This window comes from Myxocyprinus asiaticus, chromosome 17 (assembly GCF_019703515.2).
Source record: "Myxocyprinus asiaticus isolate MX2 ecotype Aquarium Trade chromosome 17, UBuf_Myxa_2, whole genome shotgun sequence".
NCBI classification, from domain to species: domain Eukaryota; kingdom Metazoa; phylum Chordata; class Actinopteri; order Cypriniformes; family Catostomidae; genus Myxocyprinus; species Myxocyprinus asiaticus.
Window position 1 is genome coordinate 1076376 of NC_059360.1, and position 23625 is coordinate 1100000.

At 36.9% G+C, this 23625-nt stretch overlaps 2 protein-coding genes across 8 annotated transcripts in view; both read right to left on the reverse strand.

The window, feature by feature from the left end:
- Nucleotides 1-23625, reverse strand: part of LOC127455400 (uncharacterized) — a 329023-nt gene that overhangs the window by 154311 nt on the left and 151087 nt on the right. The gene's annotated exons all lie outside the window — the stretch shown is intronic.
- Nucleotides 1-23625, reverse strand: part of cdin1 (CDAN1 interacting nuclease 1) — a 112980-nt gene that overhangs the window by 88285 nt on the left and 1070 nt on the right. For 3 of the 7 annotated variants that reach the window (XM_051723266.1, XM_051723272.1, XM_051723267.1), the window contains one exon: nt 22700-22817. In XM_051723266.1, the coding sequence (XP_051579226.1) occupies nt 22700-22817 (118 nt within the window). Of the gene's footprint in view, nt 1-20065; nt 20073-20199; nt 20207-21896; nt 21904-22030; nt 22038-22699; nt 22818-23625 lie in introns of those variants that run through there. The other 4 variants (XM_051723271.1, XM_051723270.1, XM_051723269.1 and 1 more) reach the window with 4 other exon arrangements.

Here is a 23625-nt window from a genome sequence, read left to right on the forward strand (position 1 = left end):
ATCATACCGCTCAGGAAGGAGACACATTCTGTCTCCTAGAGATGAACGTAGTTTGGTGCGAAAAGTGCAAATCAATCCCAGAAAAACAGCAAAGGACCTTGTGAAGATGCTGGAGGAAACAGGTAGACAAGTATCTATATCCACAGTAAAACGAGTCCTATATCGACATATCCTGAAAGGCTGCTCAGCAAGGAAGAAGCCACTGCTCCAAAACCATCATAAAAAAGCCAGACTACAGTTTGCAAGTGAATATGGGGACAAAGATCTTACTTTTTGGAGAAATGTCCTCTGATCTTATGAAACAATAATTGAACTGTTTGGCCATAATGACCATCGTTATGTTTGGAGGAAAAAGGGCGAGGCTTGCAAGCCGAAGAACACCATCCCAACCGTGAAGCATGGGGGTGGCAGCATCATGTTGTGGGGGTGCTTTGCTGCAGGAGGGACTGGTGCACTTCACAAAATAGATGGCATCATGAGGAAGGAAAATTATGTGGATATATTGAAACAACATCTCAAGACATCAGCCAGGAAGTTAAAGCTCGGTGGCAAAAGGGTCTTCCAAATGGACAATGACCCCAAGCATACCTCCAAAGTTGTGGCAAAATGGCTTAAGGACATCAAAGTCAAGGTATTGGAGTGGCCATCACAAAGCCCTGACCTCAATCCGATAGAACATTTGTGGGCAGAACTGAAAAAGCGTGTGCAAGCAAGGAGGCCTACAAACCTGACTCAGTTACACCAGTTCTGTCTGGAGGAATGGGACAAAATTCCAGCAACTTATTGTAAGAAGCTTGTGGAAGGATACCTAAAACATTTGACCCAAGTTAAACAATTTAAAGGCAATGCTACCAAATACTAACAAAGTGTATGTAAACTTCTGACCCACTGGGAATGTTTTGTCACACCAACTTAGAACTATTTAATTCCAATGAGAGCTTTGAAAAATGTATACTATAAAATGTATTTCATATTTAATAAACTTGGCTTTGTAAGGAAAATAAATAGAAACATAAAACAGTCATTAGGAGGTTATAGAACAACATAATGCAGATTGCCTACAGCCTCTCATTCCCAACACAACAAAACAGACGGTCCCGAAACACGAGAGCGCCTTGAAAATAATTTGCGATGACCATAATTACCCTTCCTGACAACACACCATGTTCCATTAATATGCATGCGGCTGATAATGGAACACAAGCACAATTTTTCAAATTCTCTCATCCTGCTCAAAGTGGACTGCTTAACTTAATAATTCATCAACCCCTTCAAAAAAATGTTTCCAACTTAAACAAAAAGACATTTCATCTGTTTAACATTTAAAATGAACAAAGAAAATAAATGTTTTGTTTAATCATTCTGTGCTTTTTCAGTTTAAGTGATTAGTCAAATATTTGTTCATATCATTTCTGTTAAAATATATCCACTAAAACTATTTATAATAAATAATAATACAATTAACCCAGAGCAACCAAACATACTTTTTTAATTGGTTAAAGTCATTAATCATTTTCAAACTTGTCACTTTCACAAACTATTAATAATCAAAGATGGCAGCAATTAACCTAATGAATACCACCTGGCTAATGAAGCCCGGGCATCATCATATGTTCTGACAATAATGAGCTTCTGCCACAGATCTATATGTAGAGAGTGCAGCACAGTCACATTCGTCAAGGAGAAAGCTTAACCGAGGCACAGCTCATTTTAGTCCTAATGATTTTAAGGCGTGTTTTGGGAAACAATTTCATGTCAAAATTGTCATTGACTGTCTGCCAAGGTCATCAGGAGTAAATTTAAGCTAATACAAAAACGACGGTACTCTAAGTGAACCTGAAGACAAATCTAGACAAAGGACGTTTGTTTACTAAAGAGCATCAACATCAGGAACAACGTAGATTCAGATCTCCAGCGGCAGTCCAAGAACGATAACTTCTGATCAATATGTACCACTAAAGCAGAAATACTTTGTTGGGTTTGTTTGTGTCTCATGCGCTGCATATCCAAATTAGCCTAATTACACATGCTGATAAGAGCAAAGGAACATCTGTGTCGTTTACAAGAAGAGAAACAGTCAACGATTGATCGATGTGACACATCAAAACAACTACTCACAAATGAAACTTGTATTTCAGCGGTCTGAACGTTATCTTATGTGTGAGCAGTGCTGAATTTAATGTACTCTATTTTAGCTTGAAATGGAAAAGCATAAAATGGACTAAAGGTTTGTAATGTGACGAACCCAAAATAATGCACATGGACTGACAGTACAGCATCCTATAATAATCAGCATGGAAACACCAACACTTTATGTTATGCATGAAGTTTTCACAGTCATCAGATTATATATGAGATAGAGGTGTGGGCGGAATGAGTAATTGTATATAAATTTAACTGTATAGGCGATATACAGGCAACAACATACAGGTATATAGTTATTTTTGCTGGAAACTAAACAAAATCATGTTTTTCTTCTATATTAAATGACGATGTTTCATGTCTATTTTTGGATAATTCAGTTAAATAAATACTTGACAAATCAACAGTACTTCATACTTTTTATATTTCAAACTTGATGGATGCACACCAAAAGATAAAATAATTAATAATAAATAAGTCTGGCATCAGTGCAAAAACAGTCAAACTAATATTTAAGACTCTGATTGGATGAGACTTCTTTGAAGCTGTTGTAAAATAGCCTATATTTATTAGCACACTGAAGAGTGTGGCCGAACATTTTTATTTACTTATTACTACTTTATTTAGTATTATAATCTAGCTACTAAAACTACAACAATTTTGATATCAAGTCACATATATTACCATATTTATTTTAAAGACTAATTTGATATTATATATTTTTTTAAGATAAATAATGTTGCTGTGATTTCCTTGACTGGCCATTTGCATCTTCCACTACAGAATGTTTTTCATTTATAAAACATATTAACTGTAGTGCTGTCAGTCGATTTAAATTTGTAATCGCCATTAAATCGCATAATTTTTCATAGTTTATTGTGATTAATCGTAGATATTTAAAAAGTGCTGAAAGTTGACAATATAGTATATACTTCTTTTCTTAGGTAAGAAAATCAAACAAAATGTCACAATAATGTTTTATTAATATTTTCCAAACACAGCCTTCCACAGTATAAAGAAAAAGATATACTCAATTAGCAATAATGCAAGTAACGTTAAATGTTTCCCGAAGTCTAAGGGTGCTTTTACACTTGAACCAGAGCTCGTTTGCTCCCCATCTCTCATATTATTTGGGTCTGAATCACGGTCCAATTACGTCATTGTGATGAGGAGGAGGGCGGGGCCGGGCCGTGACTACACACGCCCGGCCCCCAATCGGGCTAATCAGCCGAGGACAGGGATAAGTGCAGCGGGACGCAGCAGTTCGAGAGAGAGAGAGCCACATGCAGTTGCCATCTATGTTTGTGTTTTGTGTCTTTTTGTTTAAGTTCTTATTAAATATTATTTTGACTGCTCAGCCGGTTCCCGCCTCCTCCTCTCCAATCCTTAACCTTGTTACAGTCATCAACGTGAGTATAAGCAGCAGCTGTTTACTAGAGCAACTAGGTAACAACTCAAGAAAATGTCAGCTTCACTATGATATTAAAGTATCCATCTCTTTGGATTAACCACCAAAATTTACATGCACAGAACAACACTTGTGTTTGTCTCCCACGGATGCACTGAATGTGCAATGATGTGATGAATGTTAGCGTTTGTCTGCCGTGAGTCTGCGGATGCGTTGCAAGAGATGTGAAGAATGTGAGCTTCGGAAAGCAACATACCGAAATAATTGTGATCGGGAACCTGAAAAGACTTGAATTATAGGTCATCAATAGGGTTTCACTTCCACGATTTGTTACGATTGTGTTTATATCGGCAGCAAACCGTACCAGAGATCACATGAACCGTACCCCAGACCACCTTTTCAAGCGGACTTTGTGGCGGATCGCGGATTCGCACCAGAGTTCCGAAAACAGCGTTCACATCATCCAAACGAATCCATTAGAACCCGGATGTGCACTAAAAGTGCTAGTGTGAAAGCACCCTAAGTGGGAGGTTGACTAATTGAAAGAACTAGTACTCATAGGTTGCATATTTATTGCAATGCTCATTAAATCTCTTAACCTCCTGAGACCCCCATGTGACTACTGTGTGCATTTTCCATTTCCCTTTTTGATTTAACTAGTAGCACCTAAAAAAACAAGCAAAAAATAATTTTCTAGAGCAAATAGCTCTAATAATTGATGTCCTCATATGTGGACAGCGAGACTACGTTGTGAAAGTTTAAATAACACTAAGCTATAGAACATCAGATATTTTCCATCAAATTGTTTATGTTTGCAGGAGTGTTGATTATTCATGTTTTTGAGATGTTACAGACATTACATCATAAATTAGCATAATTAATTCAGATTCAAAGTAATGTCCAGCATCATCCAATCACTGTCAATCATGTTAAAATAAAATGATACATTATAAATTCTGAATCTATGTACTGATTATCATTGTCACATGTCTGTCAAACATGTTGAGTGATCCAAACATCATCTGCAGCCTGAAACTGAACTTTTGATCAGATCTTAGGAGTGAATGCACTTAACTGCATAGAGAGCTATAGGATGCTCCCTTGCTCCCTATTTAGTGAATAACTTAACCTCCAGTGTGCTGTCTGTCTGCACTGGTCTCAGAACAGTTTGAAATGCACCTTATTTTCATCCTAACTCCATATAAAACCTCTGAAAGCAACATTTTTCAGTTTTTGGATGAATACATTTATTGTCAATGTGATAATGCACAGTAAATATAGGAATGCATTTATTAATGTTAATGAATAGAATCATATTGTACAGTGATAACATAATAAAATATTAGAAAATGTATATTAAAATGAAGTGAAATGACCCACAGATGTGTTAATGTTGTGAGTTATTTAAAATAACTAACATGTTTTTTCTACTTCTGAGGACATGTAGTGCCAGTTTCCACATATGTGGACATCATGTTTATCAGCGCACTGACACGTGAAAAATGAACAGATTTTGTAATGCGGCATATCAAATGAAACTAGAGACTCTACTCTTTACAACCAAACAGGTTTCAATGAAAAAAACTTTAAGAGATTTCTTACCAGAGGCACTTTTGTTGGCGCTGCGTCTGTAGAAGCGCTTCAAGGAAATCTATGTCATGTTGTTGTGTCACGTGACTCGTGTGGGAGAAGTTAAACCTTTAAATCACAGACTAGAGTCTTGTGAACAGTATTCAGTTGGTTTTTATACATTTAAATTATGCGTTGTGTATAGCAAACCCAAAATACAACGTCCACTCATGTGGACGGGGGGTCTCACGAGGTTAAACCCTCTTCTTCAATATTAATCAGCCGGTAGACTGTGGCTATACGCTTTGAATATGAAATTCACATGATTCCCATCAGGGTATCAAGCACCACTTTGAACTTCACATGAAAAGAGCTGCAGACAGTGTCCGGAATGGAATACTACCCATACTACTGCTGCTGCTTCTGTCATATCTACAGTATGTATAACAGAAATAGTAAAAGTAGTAGAGTAGGATGCCATTCTTAAAGCGACCAAGGTCTTGTTCTGCTTTTAGTGCTGGCACTGCCCACGTAATGATACTTGATACAAAGCTGAAATGATATTAACTCGTCAACCGCATCAGTTTCTGCTGCTCTCTTTTTTTCCATGAAGGCTGTCATGTGCGCTCTGAGTGCACAGCATAGAAGGAACATTACCACGACCCTGACAACCCATCCATGGCAAACTAAAGGTCGAGAGCTCTTCGTAGGTGGAAATTAATCACACACATGTGAATGGGTTAAAATTTGTTGTCACATATTGTTATTTTTAATTGCAAATAAGAGCAGAACTGTCGCACTGTACAGCCCTGCAAAATCTCTTCCAGTTGACATTTCTACTGTTGCACACTATATACCACCATCCCGCTCTGGCCTAATGTGAGCCAAACAACTGATCTGATATCAGTGAGGCATATAGTGTGACAGATACAACACATTTCAACTAAGAGGATGTTAGGGTTAAACCTTTATAAAATTTAGATACTGCAGAAGAAACCGAAATGTCTTCTAGCCCAAATGTATCATCGCAGTCATTTGTGCGCTTTGTCAAGACGTTCTGCAGCTGTCACAGTTATGTCTCTATAGACACCTCATGCATGCAGAGACACATGAAACACAACCCCAGCGCTAAATATGATTGGCCTTGAAAGGTGGCGCTCAATGGTGGTTTGGGTGACAGGATGTGTTACAGTTGTTTTGGTTTAGCCTCTAGGAATCATTACTGCAGTTTGTCCTGAAATCTGTCATAGACACCTTCATTACCCATCATGCACTGGAACTGGGCCACTCTGGTAAAAAAAAAAAAAACAGATGACTCTGAGCAACTGCCAGAAGCAATGGTGCCGACGCTTTTACCATTCTCAACAATTTGTTGCATTCCTGCAGTACAACTGATCCAGTATACAAACACATCCTCAGGCTCAAGTTGCCCTCATATGGGACAGTATGACACTCTGAGGAGCAACTCCAAACCCTAACCCTAACCCTAACCCTACACACATCTGTTTACACTGCACCCAAATCGGATGTGGTTTTCACATCCTATCACATCAGACAGCATTAGCATCAGAGGCATTAGTGTACTGTTTACACATTCATACATGTGCTGTGTGTGAAACCGTTCACTCATTCACCATTCAATACACACTAATGTACACACTACTGTGCTTTGTTTATGAAAGTCACGTTGCATTGCAATGACGAAAAAAAATCACTTGAAATCTGATCTGACCGTTCAGACAGAAACGCATTTCCAAAAATTAGATTTTAATCTGATTTCAGACCGCATGATGCGGCTTTGTGCTGCCTGTCCGAGATGAGCTTCACCACAAATGACATCAATCACTGGCCAATACGGCACTAATGATTTTGTCATCTTGTGTCCTAAACTTCTGGCCATTAGTTTGAGAGACTACAGTGTACAGTAGATCAGTGACGAAAAACCCAACCGTCAATGATTCAAAGCCTTCAGCTATGTCTCACTGCACACAAGATATGTACATTTCGATAATTTTGACTCAGTTACTCGGGGTGGGATGGGGCTAGGGTAGTCATGGAGTGAGTTCACCACTGCAAGAATATTTACACCCCAATAGTGTGGTGGAATCACAGAATATTATGACAAAGTGTGACATTAGTGTCGCTGCAGTGGCATGGAGCACAGAGAGAGTGTGAATATGCTTTTTTTGTGTTAGTAAACCAAGTTAAAAATGTACACACTTTTGGGGGGGGGGGGGAATCTTAATTCTTCCCTTGAGTTTAATTCAGAATGAATGATTTTTAAAGTATGTGTCTACATTATGACCCTTCTCTCCAATCACTTGTTTCCCAGCAAGACGTGATGCAATTATGTGCTGACTTAAAGTTGTGTTGTTGTTCTTGGCAGATACCTTTAACAAATACTTAAACAGGTAGTTCAAGGGCAGTTCACCCTCAAGCTTTTGACTTTTTCTTTTCATGGAACACAAAAGGAGATATTAGGCATAATGTTAGTCTCAGTCACCATTCACTGCAACTGCATCCTTTTTTCCATACAATAAAAGTGAATGCTGACTGAAATGAACATCCTCCCTATCATCTCCTTTTGAGTTCCACAGAAGAAAAACAGACATACAGGTTTGCAACAACACGCAGGTGAATTAAAGATGACAGCATTTTCATTTTGAGTGAACTATCACTTTAAGAGTACAAGTCAATACTCAACAGTTACTTTAAAAGTAGCCATTTAATGTTTTGAAATTTGAATGTATTGAAAATGTTAACAGATCCTGACAGAAACTTCTAAGAGAACCTTGCTTATATAATTTAAGATAGACAGAACAAATATTTCCATACTATGGACAATATTAATATTATAGTATTTACGTTACTGTGTTGTTATTATTATGTCATTATTACATATTATTACAATTCACATGGCAGAGAAAAATACCGGTGTAGGTCAGATGGAGCTCTAGAGAGATGAGAGATGTTACAGAAGCATTTCTCTTCACCCTGCAGCTGAGTAGTTCTAGTAGCATTACACAAAGTGTTTTTGCTATTTTTGCCTTTCTTGGTGATGCATTTCTATGAGGGAGTGCCACAATATGAAAGGCAAAAAAACTGGAGCGCTCCAACATCGCATGCTTGCAACGTTGACAGCGTTGTTGATAGCAGCGATTGTTTTATCGCATCGCTCACTTACACGGTACAATGCCATTCACATGTCAAATTAACAGGTTTATAGATCTGTAACATGTTCAATTCAAAAAATATGTGCTTCGTCACTATGCACACTCACACTAAACTCAAAGCATTTAATGAGCTGCTGAAAGCTGCACGAAAGAGAGAGGGATAGAGACACAGAAGAGCTGATTTATTTCTGCAGATTCTGGAATTACAGTCTGACACAAAGGCAAGATTATTGTTCATCTGTATGGATTGGTTAACAAATTCTCAGCTACACATTAAAAGTCAATAATATAGAGCAGGAATTATAAAAATTGTGTGCAATACTCGCAATGCGTGCCGAAATTCAGGCCATGGAATATGAACTTTGTAATAAGTGACACAGGGCTAGGCTCTATCAGAAATATAGCCGGTTTTAATCAAGCTACTTGTCCGGTCGGGCAAGTAAAATTCGCTTTCACTTGCCCCTTCAAAAATCCACTTGTCCTGGAGAAGCGTAAATGTTGAGTCCTGACTTTCTCCCATGGCACACCATCGGTGGTGTCTAGATTGTTTCACTCCTTTTCGAATGTCTCACAAGACTAAGGTTGGGGTTAGGATTATGGCTAATGTTAGGGTTAAGTTTTGGGGTAGGGGTTGGTCTAGGGCTTCTCAGGGACTCCAAATAAACACGCTGCAGTGATACCCCTCCACTGTACGTTAGTATTTAATCTCAAGACCTCTGCGTTCTGTTCCATTTATTTGCGCTCCGTCAAGCTGCTTTTGAACACAATAATGAGTGTTGAGTGCTGTTGCTGCCCCAAACTGAAAGTGACTGTGGAGTCTTAATCTTGAGACCTCACAAGACCACAACTAGTAGCCTTGGTCTGGGTCTCAAAACTACCAAGTCTTGGTTTGGATCTGGCTGTACAAAGTGGTTCAGTGTTTAAATCTCTCTAATCTAGTCTGAGTCGGGGTCTTAAGGGTTCGGGTCTGGGGATTGGATGGTCTAATCTTGACACCAACTCTGTCATTTCAGATCTAGTAAATTAAGGGTGCTCTCAACATATTTGTCTTGACACTTTGAAAGAGTGTTCTTGCGTTCAGCCTCGTTTCTTCACCTGGCCATTTCCCTTCACATATTCAAAATTAAAAACATTTTTAAGATCAAGTCAAGCAATTTTTTATCCTGATAGTACAGTCTGATTATTATTTCATAAAACAGCAAATAAACTACACACAAGTGACTGTACAAACTTAACCAACAAACCTAGTTGCCCAGTTCAGAAGGCGCAAAAAACAAAAGCTTGTTAACGTTGATCCCAGTCGGCTGTTGGATTAACAGGCATGTAATGGGAGGATAATGACCATAAGAGCGATAAATAATCAATGAGAAGAACTTCTGCTTCAAAGTGACTTCTGCCAACACATCAGCATATCAATGGCACTGTGGCTTTACTGCGGTTTACTCGACAGATCACGCTAGATAAACCCCCAATAACAAAGAAATTAACAAATGCTTGACATTTGCTCGACATCCATTATTCTGACACTTCTTCAGAATTTCAAAAGCCTGAGTGCATACTTAATCAACAATCATATTCCCCAAGCGAGCCACTGGCACCATATTGCAGCTTGCCACAGCGCTGATGAAAACGACACATTAGGGCCCGTTTCAGGCATGCTAAGGGACTCGCTGTGGATGCGCACGGGGAAGAATGCGATTTCCCATTCAAACACACCCAAACTGGGAGCATCTGCCCGAGTCCTGGCCCGCACAACTCGAGACATATGCAAACTGGGTGGAACGGCATTTTAAAGAGGGGGAAAACATTACACCCAAATTCATTCATGGGGTTGTACGGGGGAGTGGCCACGGCCTATCTCGGGGGAGGAGAGACAGCGCTCCATATGATCCAGCCTGGAATCTTAAGAGTGCTCTTCATTTCCAATTCTAATGCTCAGAAGTCTGATGAAGGTCTGCTGATGTCACAGCTCGCCCCACACTGGATTTGCATGCCCCTCTATTGTGTGATGGGGGAGAGTGACAGCACCGTGTCCAATTCCCCTTCTAATCAGAACAGCCAGCAATCGGGCGAAGAGAGGTCTGGCTGACAGATGACTCCCAACATCTGTGTTACGGAGCCTCTGCTTTCCTCCTCAACACATTCATGACAGCACCGCAAAGAGCTCTGCTGTTACTTTACTAAGAGATCAGACCAGTGTTAATCTCATCAACAAAATTACAAACAAAAATGTGCACTGATAAAAGTTTTTTATTTTGTCAAACTTAAAGACAAGGCGAAAAATATGCACCATGACGACAAACAAGCAATTTTAATAAAAACATACTGTTGACGAAAATTTTACGAGAAAAAATATAATACTGTAAGATAAACAATGCAATAACACGGTTTATTTTTTATATTTTACATACTATGATAATGCAGTCATAGTATGTTGTGAATTTCCCCGATGCACACCTGTACAATAAACTTTACTAACAGTTTAATTACCTCACTTAAATACATCTTATATATATGTGACATTAATCACTATATCCACAATATAAACGTCATATTACAACATACATCTGCACAGACAATGAAGACAATGAACACAAAAACTTGAACTAAGTTATGCGATAGAATGCTTAAACTGTGTTGAGAATAAACCGTTTCCTTAAAAACAGTTCACGTAACACAATAGAGCGCAACAGTCTGGTTCCAGAAGTAAAAATCCCATTAATTTATCCCATAGACAAACTGATTTTCAACGATAACTTATAAACTTTTAAAGACAGGCCTACCATGAGCTACGAGGTTGTTCATCAATTTTGTCAGAGTAAAACTGACGAATGTTTAATTAATTTGAATAAAATAATGCATTAATATTAAAAAAATAACAATATGGGCCTGGGTATCTCAGTTAGTACTGATGCTGACTGCCACCCCTGGAGTCGTGAGTTCGAATCCAGGGTGTGCTGAGTGACTCCAGCCAGGTCTCCTAAGCAACCAAATTGGCCCGGTTGCTAGGGAGGGTAGAGTCACATGAGGTAACCTCCTCGTGGTCGTGATTAGTGGTTCTCGCTCTCAATGGGGCGTGTGGTAAGTTGTGTGTGGATCGTGGAGAGTAGCATGAGTCTCCATATGCTGTGAGTCTCCGCGGTGTCATGCACAACGAGTCACGTGATAAGATGCGTGGATTGACGGTCTCAGAAGCGGAGGCAACTGAGACTTGTCCTCCGCCACCTGGATTGAGGTGAGTAACTGCGCCACCATGAGGACCTACTAAGTAGTGGGAATTGGGCATTCCAAATTGGGAGAAAAAATAAAAAATAATAATATATATATATATATATATATATATGCGCCCACAACCGCAAAGCACTGCAAAGGGTGGTGTGAACTGCCAGACACATCATCGGAGGTGAGCTTCCCTCCCTCCAGGATATATATACAAGGCGGTGTGTGAAAAAAGCTCGGAGGATCATCAGAGACTCCAGCCACCCGAGCCATGGGCTGTTCTCACTGCTACCATCAGGAAGGCGGTGTCGCAGCATCAGGACCCGCACCAGCCGACTCCATGATAGCTTCTTCCCCCAAGTAATCAGACTTCTGATCTCCCATGATCAAAATACATCAGCACTGCACTTTATTACCCTTACTCTTATATCTCACACCGGACTGACATAAATTATATTATTATTATATTATATTCTCTCTTAACAACTGACTATCAACCGACAGCCTGAATGTCAATACAGTACAATACTGTACATTCTATATATATATATACTTTTTTATATATTTTTATTTTTTATTTTTATTGAATAATGTGTATCTATATAGTGCGTATTGTATACTGTACATTGTATGTTATTATTTGTATATTGTTGAGTGTAATTGTGTGTATATCAGATGTTTAAATTGTGCTGTGTTAATTTGATGTTACTGTAAATTGGTATATATCTCATCACTGTCACGACTGCTATGTTGATCGGAACTGCACCCAAGAATTTCACACACCATTGCACTTGTGTATATGGCTGTGTGACAATAAAGTTATTTGAATTGATTTGATTTGATATATAATCATAATAATAATATAACATGATGAAATGTGTGTTAACTTCCAAACACATTTTTGTGTAAAGATAAATAATTTGAAAAAACTGTGAAAATGAATACTGGATCAGACCTTTTTCACCTGGAAAACGAACGAGTAAAAAAAATCCCATAGACTTACATTAAAGGAGGGACCTGAGTTGTATCTACAGAGCCGAATATCAGAAAGACTTGAGAGTGCAGGACACTTTTCACTTGGACCAGTAAACAACCACTCAGAACACCCTTATGGGTAATCTTCCTCAATATTCAAAGCTGTTCAACTTTTATCACAATGATAACAAAAGAAGCATATTCACACTTAATTTACTTCCACACATCATAACATCCACTGCATGAATATGACACCTAAAAATATGAATGCATTTACACTTCTGAGGTTTAAGCATCAGATACATACACAGTCTCGTCGTGTTCAGTGCAGATACAGTTTACTGCAAAATGACAGAGCATGCAGATCTGATGAGCTCAGGGCCGCTCGGGCCTGCACTGCAGTGACAACATGCATGACGAACGACACCCCTCGTCGTCCTCCTCCTCTGCACGAGTATTTACTAAAGCCTATGTCTCTCAGATGGGAGGGGCGCTGGCAGGCCCGAGCTCATGCTACGAGATGATGGATGGCCTAGTCAATATGTTGTGTCTTAAGAGCCCAATTTCCTGCCAGTCCAATCACGAAGCCCCCAGAGCCCCCGCTCAGCTGATTGGACAAGCTGAATAATGCGGCCTGTGAAAACACTACTGTCATGGCCGTGTGTCAAGATCTTTGACGATATTCAGGTTTCTAAAAGCACAACCTCACCAGGATCCACTTCCATACAGGAAATAATACCACTGAATAAAAAACATTGCTTGTATTATTGCTATATATGGTCATTCCTGAGTGGTATTACTTCTTGTCATCTGAAAAACAAATGTCAGAGACACAAGCATGAGTTCTATTGTAATAGTTCCCAGGAACTGCCTAAAAGACAAAAAACTCGTCGAATGTGTAGAAATGAGGTCATATATCAGGATATTCCATGAGGACAGAGGAATATAAAGTAGCACATTTAGGGAATGAGACTAATACACACTATACAGTATTCTATAAAGTGCTGACGCCAATAAGAGCGGCGTGTGGAGGGTAGACAGCGTATTCCTGCGGGACGCAGCGGGCCCTATTCTATCTGTGATTACAGCAGGATGCTCGGCTTTGTATGACTTTCTAAGTGACCTCTGTAGAATCACGGCAGTCTCTGGGGTCGAACGGGATTACACGTGTTACATTTAATAAAAAGCACGCTCTCATTGTCAAGAGCAACCCAAACACACACACACACAAACAATGAACAATATTCAGAATATAAGGACATTCTAAAGAATTCCTTTTCAGCATTCAATGTAAAAGACAGACATGAGCTCAGCTGAATCAGGTTATTATTTAAATAAAAAGATTCATTTTGCTATTTGGCCAATTTAAACTTAATTCAGAACATATTCTAATGAATGGATGGTTACTTTTTACAATCTGAATTAAATATCTTTAATATACAGGTGCATCTCAATAAATTAGAATGTTGTGGAAAAGTTCATTTATTTCAGTAATTCAACTCAAATTGTGAAACTCGTGTATTAAATAAATTCAATGCACACAGACTGAAGTAGTTTAAGTCTTTGGTTCTTTTAATTGTGATGATTTTGGCTCACATTTAACAAAAACCCACCAATTCACTATCTCAAAAAATTAGAATACATCATAAGACCAATAAAAAAACATTTTTAGTGAATTGTTGGCCTTCCGGAAAGTATGTTCATTTACTGTATATGTACTCAATACTTGGTAGGGGCTCCTTTTGCTTTAATTACTGCCTCAATTCAGCGTGGCATGGAGGTGATCAGTTTGTGGCACTGCTGAGGTGGTATGGAAGCCCAGGTTTCTTTGACAGTGGCCTTCAGCTCATCTGCATTTTTTGGTCTCTTGTTTCTCATTTTCCTCTTGACAATACCCCATAGATTCTCTATGGGGTTCAGGTCTGGTGAGTTTGCTGGCCAGTCAAACACACCAACACCATGGTCATTTAACCAACTTTTGGTGCTTTTGGCAGTGTGGGCAGGTGCCAAATCCTGCTGGAAAATGAAATCAGCATCTTTAAAAAGCTGGTCAGCAGAAGGAAGCATGAAGTGCTCCAAAATTTCTTTGTAAATGGGTGCAGTGATTTTGGTTTTCAAAAAACACAATGGACCAACACCAGCAGATGACATTGCACCCCAAATCATCACAGACTGTGGAAACTTAACACTGGACTTCAAGCAACTTGGGCTATGAGCTTCTCCACCCTTCCTCCAGACTCTAGGACCTTGGTTTCCAAATGAAATACAAAACTTGCTCTCATCTGAAAAGAGGACTTTGGACCACTGGGCAACAGTCCAGTTCTTCTTCTCCTTAGCCCAGGTAAGACGCCTCTGACATTGTCTGTGGTTTAAGAGTGGCTTAACAAGAGGAATACGACAACTGTAGCCAAATTCCTTGACACGTCTGTGTGTGATGGCTCTTGATGCCTTGACCCCAGCCTCAGTCCATTCCTTGTGAAGTTCACCCAAATTCTTGAATCGATTTTACTTGACAATCATAAGGCTGCGGTTCTCTCGGTTGGTTGTGCATCTTTTTCTTCCACACTTTTTCCTTCCACTCAACTTTCTGTTAACATGCTTGGATACAGCACTCTGTGAACAGCCAGCTTCTTTGGCAATGAATGTTTGTGGCTTACCCTCCTTGTGAAGGGTGTCAATGATTGTCTTCTGGACAACTGTCAGATCAGCAGTCTTCCCCATGATTGTGTAGCCTAGTGAACCAAACTGAGAGACCATTTTGAAGGTTCAGGAAACCTTTGCAGGTGTTTTGAGTTGATTAGCTGATTGGCATGTCACCATATTCTAATTTTTTGAGATAGTGAATTGGTGGGTTTTTGTTAAATGTGAGCCAAAATCATCACAATTAAAAGAACCAAAGACTTAAACTACTTCAGTCTGTGTGCATTGAATTTATTTAATACACGAGTTTCACAATTTGAGTTGAATTACTGAAATAAATGAACTTTTCCATGACATTCTAATTTATTGAGATGCACCTGTATTCTAAAACATCAAACAGGCCTCAGTGTAGTACCTACTAAAAATGGAATAGTTCACCCAAAAAGTCAAATTGCTAGGCATGTTGTGACTTTTTGATCTAAAAGTGATTATTTAAAAAAAAAAAAAAAAACAAGATTATTGAGTGCTTTAAATTCCACTCACATTTTACTGTCCAAATAAGGTCATTTTAAGTGAATATAGAAATGCCATGGAGTGCTTTTGTGTCCCATTATCTGGTGTTATTGCTTGGACAGTCTCACTGAGCCGCACCGCAGACCGCAAGCAGAGCAGCTCCTGAAGTGCATCAGTGACACAGAGGAGACGCATGCTAACTCCATTTCTGTGGAGATGATACAATTAAGTAGGGCTGCACGATAATGGTTAAAATGATAATCACCATTCATTTGCTTAAAATTTTTATCACGATTATTAATCAATTATTCTGCCCTTTGAGAATGTTTTAATTATAATTTTTTCATTATAGGACTGCGAGATGTGGACAAAAAAATATTGTTACCGCTGCTTATATATATATATATATATATATATATATATATATTCTAAAATGTTAAATAAAATTACATTAAGCAGCAGCTCTCATGTTGAACAATGTGTTAAAACAAACACAAACTAGTAAATGATTCATTTTGACCAAAATTAATTTATGTTTTGCCCATGTTTTACTTTCAATATAACGGTTTTCACAGTTAAGTTCTCTTTAAAAACCATTTATTATTATTATTATTGGAATAAACAATAGTCATATATTACTGTAATAATTTAGCAGTACTAAACGGTCTCAAGCCTTTATTTTGACGGTGGAAAAAACTGATGGAAGTGTGTGTGTTGTTTCTGTTGACAGGCTCTGGTGCTCCTTCCAAACATCCCCATAAAACCCCAGTGAGATGGGGTTACTTTAGATTTTTTAGACACTTGTAATGGCTAAAAAACACTTAAAATTATGCAAATGTGCAATTGAAGTAAATCTGGAGCACTTTTTCCAGGAATTGGACGCGGTCAGCGCACGTTAGCGACGCGCACAAACCGAACTGAAGTCAAAGCACAGCTGTTCTGTTTATAATAATAATACATAACGAGAGCACAAGATGGAATTCTCTCGCTCTCTCTCGATCTGCCGCATCTCGTTGCACTTATCCCTCTCCTCGGCTGATTAGCCCGATTGGGGGCTGGGTGTGCATAGTCACGGCCCGGCCCCACCCTCCTCCTTGTCACAAGAAGTTTATTCATATGACTTTAATCAGTTAATGGCTTAACAGACAGTGTTTTTGTATGAAAGGAACTGTTAAGGAAACTGGTCTCAAACAGTTTTGAAAGCCACCTGATTTTCATCCTACCTCTGTATACAGTCTCCAAAGGCAGCTTTTTTCAGCTTTCTGATGAGAGCCTCACGTAAACAATCAAAGCGGCGCACATACGAGACATTGTTAACATCTGCGGCTCCGTATTTCGGTGCGTGCTCACGCAAACAGCAACTGTCAGTGAAATTCTGAAGAGAGCGTGAAAGATCAATTGTGTTAAAAATAGACTTTAGAAGAGCTTGTGACTTGGTCTAACATCTGTAGACACAGCCTATAATAAAAATTAGCAACAATTTACAACTTTACCTGGCAGATAATGTCTGTTTGCTAGCTCACTAATATCGCAGACGATTATGCTTAATTAGTCATGAATCAAGAAACTTATCTTCAAATACACACAGAATCTCAAAAGTCTTTCTTCATGATAAATAAGTGCTTGTGGGTTTAATCAGTGAGCCTTAAAAAAAAAAAAACAAAAGTCAAAAATTTTGTACAGAAATTAATAGAGCTATTCAGGAAGTCTAATTCGCTGTGGGTTCCCTCTGGATTTTCCTATGTGGTTTTATAATGGGGTTGTTTAACTTCTGAGTAAAATAAGGTCTGTGGTAAACATTACTTGATACGTGGACATTTTGTACTACAACATAAATGACACACTTTCATACCTCAAACGTGAATTTTGAAGCCTTATTGAAACATACTATTTTGGTAAACGCACAGCGGCTTCAAAAATCATGTTTGCTGAAGGACTGTGTGTAATTTATGTTGTAGAACAAAACATCCACGTATCATCAAGTAATGTTTACCACAGACCTTATTTTACTCAGACGTTAAACAATCCCATTATGAAACCACATAGGAAAATCCAGAGAGAACCCACAGCGAATTAGACTTGGGTCCAAAAAGAGACATATTTTAAGTATTTGGAAATATTATTAAATATTATTTTCCAGTCATACTTTAAAAGGTTTTTAAAGCCTTAAGGAAATCATATATTTCTAATTTATTATGATTCCAAGATAAATATGAATAAATACCTTCTTAATGCATGAGTATTAAGCACACATACATCTTAAGAAAGACAATATGTAGCAAATTAATTGTCATAATTGTGACAGTTCAACAAGAGACAATGAAATGTCATAATCGCAATTATTAATCGTCAGTAAAATGTCATAATCAAGACAGACCTTCACTATGCCAACTGCAATTGTATTGAAAAGGTCGATGGGCATATTCATTTAAATAGAAATTAAATCATAAGGGTTGGAACAACATAAGAACAGGATGACAGAATTTTAATTTATGGGTGAAAGATTTAAATTCAACCATCAGATTCACAACCATAATTTTGCAAAAAACATTCAGTAAAAAACACTAGCTTTCAGTATTTAGCTCAAGTTAAGGTGAAATCTGCACATTTACAGACACAAATGTTTGATTTCACATGATCAAATTAAGAGTGTATGATATGATGAGGTGTTACACAAGTGTTTTCTGTATCTAAATTAATGCATGCATTCATTTATGATATGATGAGGTGTGTATAATGGTGTTTACTGTTTAAACTTTGTATATAAATGCATTTTTATGATATGATGTGGTGTTTATACTGCAATGTAAGGGGTGAACTGTGTCTATAGTAATGCATGTGTTTATGATATGATGTGTGTATAATGGTGTTTACTGTTTAAACTTTTTATATAGTAATGCATGTGTTTATATGATTAGGTGTTTATACTGGTGTTAACTGTATGAACTGTGTCTAAAGTAATGCATGTGTTGATGATATGAGGTGTTCATACTGGTGTTTACTGTATGAACTGTGTCTAAAGTAATGCATGTGTTGATGAAATGATGAGGTGTTTATACTGGTGTTTACTGTATGAACTGTGTCTAGTAATGCATGTGTTTATGATATGAGGTGTGTATAATGGTGTTTACTGTTTAAACTTTTTATATAGTAATGCATGTGTTTATATGATTAGGTGTTTATACTAGTGTTTACTGTATGAACAGTGTCTAAAGTAATCCATGTGCTGATGATATGATGAGGTGTTTATACTGGTGTTTACTGTATGAACTGTGTCTAGTAATGCATGTGTTTATGATATGAGGTGTGTATAATGGTGTTTACTGTTTAAACTTTTTATATAGTAATGCATGTGTTTATATGATTAGGTGTTTATACTGTTGTTTACTGTATGAACTGTGTATAAAGTAATGCATGTGTTGATGATATGATGAGGTGTTTATACTGGTGTTTACTGTATGAACTGTGTCTAGTAATGCATGTGTTTATGATATGAGGTGTGTATAATGGTGTTTACTGTTTAAACTTTTTATATAGTAATGCATGTGTTGATGATATGAGGTGTTCATACTGGTGTTTACTGTATGAACAGTGTCTAAAGTAATGCATGTGTTGATAATATGATGAGGTGTTTATACTGGTGTTTACTGTATGAACTGTGTCTAGTAATGCATGTGTTTATGATATGAAGTGTGTATAATGGTGTTTACTTTTTAAACTTTGTATATAGTAATGCATGTGTTGATGATATGATGAGGTGTCTATACTGGTGTTTACTGTATGAACTGTGTCTAAAGTAATGCATGTGTTGATGATATGAGGTGTTCATACTGGTGTTTACTGTATGAACAGTGTCTAAAGTAATGCATGTGTTGATAATATGATGAGGTGTTTATACTGGTGTTTACTGTATGAACTGTGTCTAGTAATGCATGTGTTTATGATATGAGGTGTGTATAATGGTGTTTACTTTTTAAACTTTGTATATAGTAATGCATGTGTTGATGATATGATGAGGTGTCTATACTGGTGTTTACTGTATGAACTGTGTCTAAAGTAATGCATGTGTTGATGATATGAGGTGTTCATACTGGTGTTTACTGTATGAACAGTGTCTAAAGTAATGCATGTGTTGATAATATGATGAGGTGTTTATACTGGTGTTTACTGTATGAACTGTGTCTAGTAATGCATGTGTTTATGATATGAGGTGTGTATAATGGTGTTTACTTTTTAAACTTTGTATATAGTAATGCATGTGTTTATGATATGATGAGGTGTTTATACAAGTGTTTTCTGTGTCTAAATTCATGAATGCATGCATTTCTGATTAGATGAGGTGTTTATACTGGTGTTTACTATATGAACTGAATCAAAAGTAATGCATGTGTTTATGATATGATGAGGTGTTTATCCCAGTGTTTACTGTGGAAACTGTGTCTATGGTAATACATGTGTTTATGATATGAAGGGGTTTTTATACTGGAGTTTACTGTATGAACTGTGTCTAAAGTAATATATGTGTTTATGATATGATGAGGTGTTTAAACTGGTGTTTACTGTGGAAACTGTGTCTATAGTAATGCATGTGTTTATGATAAAATGAGGTGTTTATACTAGTGTTTACTGTATGAACTGTGTCTAAAGTAATGCATGTGTTGATGATATGATGAGGTGTTTATACTGTTAACTGTATGAACTGTGTCTAAAGTAATGCATGTGTTGATGATATGATGAGGTGTTTATACTGGTGTTAACTGTATGAACTGTGTCTAAAGTAATGCATGTGTTGATGATATGATGAGGTGTTTATACTGGTGTTAACTGTATGAACTGTGTCTAAAGTAATGCATGTGTTGATGATATGATGAGGTGTTTATACTGGTGTTAACTGTATGAACTGTGTCTAAAGTAATGCATGTGTTGATGATATGATGAGGTGTTTATACTGGTGTTTACTGTATGAACTGTGTCTAAAGTAATGCATGTGTTGATGATATGATGAGGTGTTTATACTGGTGTTTACTGTATGAACTGTGTCTAAAGTAATGCATGTGTTGATGATATGAGGTGTTTATACTGGTGTTTACTGTATGAACTATGTATAAAGTAATGCATGTGTTGATGATATGATGAGGTGTTTATACTGGTGTTTATTGTATGAACAGTGTCTAAAGTAATGCATGTGTTGATGATATGAGGTGTTCATACTGGTGTTAACTGTATGAACTGTGTCTAAAGTAATGCATGTGTTGATGATATGAGGTTTTTATACTGTTGTTAACTGTATGAACTGTGTCTAAAGTAATGCATGTGTTGATGATATGAGGTTTTTATACTGTTGTTAACTGTATGAACAGTGTCTAAAGTAATGCATGTGTTGATGATATGATGAGGTGTTTATACTGGTGTTTACTGTATGAACTGTGTCTAAAGTAATGCATGTGTTGATGATATGAGGTGTTTATACTGGTGTTTACTGTATGAACTATGTATAAAGTAATGCATGTGTTGATGATATGATGAGGTGTTTATACTGGTGTTTATTGTATGAACAGTGTCTAAAGTAATGCATGTGTTGATGATATGAGGTGTTCATACTGGTGTTAACTGTATGAACTGTGTCTAAAGTAATGCATGTGTTGATGATATGAGGTTTTTATACTGTTGTTAACTGTATGAACAGTGTCTAAAGTAATGCATGTGTTGATGATATGAGGTTTTTATACTGTTGTTAACTGTATGAACAGTGTCTAAAGTAATGCATGTGTTGATGATATGATGAGGTGTTTATACTGGTGTTTACTGTATGAACTGTGTCTAGTAATGCATGTGTTTATGATATGAGGTGTGTATAATGGTGTTTACTGTTTAAACTTTTTATATAGTAATGCATGTGTTGATGATATGAGGTGTTCATACTGGTGTTTACTGTATGAACAGTGTCTAAAGTAATGCATGTGTTGATGATATGATGAGGTGTTTATACTGGTGTTTACTGTATGAACTGTGTCTAGTAATGCATGTGTTTATGATATGAGGTGTGTATAATGGTGTTTACTTTTTAAACTTTGTATATAGTAATGCATGTGTTTATGATATGATGAGGTGTTTATACATGTGTTTTCTGTGTCTAAATTCATGAATGCATGCATTTCTGATTAGATGAGGTGTTTATACTGATGTTTACTATATGAACTGAATCAATAGTAATGCATGTGTTTATGATATGATGAGGTGTTTATCCCAGTGTTTACTGTGGAAACTGTGTCTATGGTAATGCTTGTGTTTATGATATGAAGGGGTTTTTATACTGGAGTTTACTGTATGAACTGTGTCTAAAGTAATACATGTGTTTATGATATGATGAGGTGTTTAAACTGGTGTTTACTGTGGAAACTGTGTCTATAGTAATGCATGTGTTTATGATAAAATGAGGTGTTTATACTAGTGTTTACTGTATGAACTGTGTCTAAAGTAATGCATGTGTTGATGATATGATGAGGTGTTTATACTGGTGTTTACTGTATGAACTATGTATAAAGTAATGCATGTGTTGATGATATGATGAGGTGTTCATACTGGTGTTTACTGTATGAACAGTGTCTAAAGTAATGCATGTGTTGATGATATGATGAGGTGTCTATACTAGTGTTTACTGTATGAACTGTGTCTAGTAATGCATGTGTTGATGATATGATGAGGTGTTTATACTGGTGTTTACTGTATGAACTATGTATAAAGTAATGCATGTGTTGATGATATGATGAGGTGTTCATACTGGTGTTTACTGTATGAACAGTGTCTAAAGTAATGCATGTGTTGATGATATGATGAGGTGTCTATACTAGTGTTTACTGTATGAACTGTCTAAAGTAATGCATGTGTTGATATGATGAGGTGTTTATACTGGTGTTAACTGTATGAACTGTGTCTAAAGTAATGCATGTGTTGATGTTATGAAGAGGTGTTTACTGTGGGAGGTGTGTCTTCAGTATCTTCATACACTGTATTTAGTAATGCGTACTTTTATGATATGAGGTGGATTATTTGTTCTTACTGTGGAAACTGTGTTTTCAGGATCTTCATGCACTGTCGTGTGGGTCGCAGCTGCTCTATGAATTTGGCAATGGTTCTATAATCTGCTCTACAAATCTCCATCTTAGTCTCCTGTTTATCTGAAAGAAAAAACATTTGTCTTAAGATGGTTATTTTATATCTTCTGATTTAGTGTGTCAATAGAAATATCAATTTAAAATTTCCAAAATTATTTTGTAAACAAAATAGAAGCAGAAAAAGGAGTCCTGTAACAGATGGCATGATCTCAACATCGAGTCAGTCTGGGATTACATGAAGAGACAGAAGCATAAATATATACAACCGTGTTCTACAAGTTCTAAAAGACACTTGGAATAATCTTTAAAAAATTTAGCTGGTGCTGTTTTAAAGGCATAGGGTGCTCACACAATATACTAATTTATTTTCTTTCTTTTTTTTTATGTTTACTGCACTTTGTATGAAGTTAATTGATAAAAAAAAAAATGGTTTTACTTTTTAAAACATCCTCACTAAACAACATTTTTCTCATCTGCCTAAAACTTTTGCACAGTACTGTAAATTAGTGATAGAGCAACATATCAGCCAGGCCGATTATTCGGCCTATAATATTTAGATGTTTTGAGATTATCATGCCCACATGTAAAAAAGAACAGGAGTGTTACTTCAAGTTTGTGCCAAATCCAAAATCTACTATCAGCTTTGTTAATAGATAATGCACATTCTATATTAAATAATCTTGAATTCATTGTATTATTTATATTAGTTTATGTAATTTGCCATCATTAAATGGTATTATCATATATCATAAATATATAATTGAAAGAAATTGTGACCAGTTGCAGCACCTTTTCCTTTTTCATTCACCTAAAATCTTGATAAAAAAAAAAATAATAATAATAATAATAATAATAATAAATTAAAAACGTC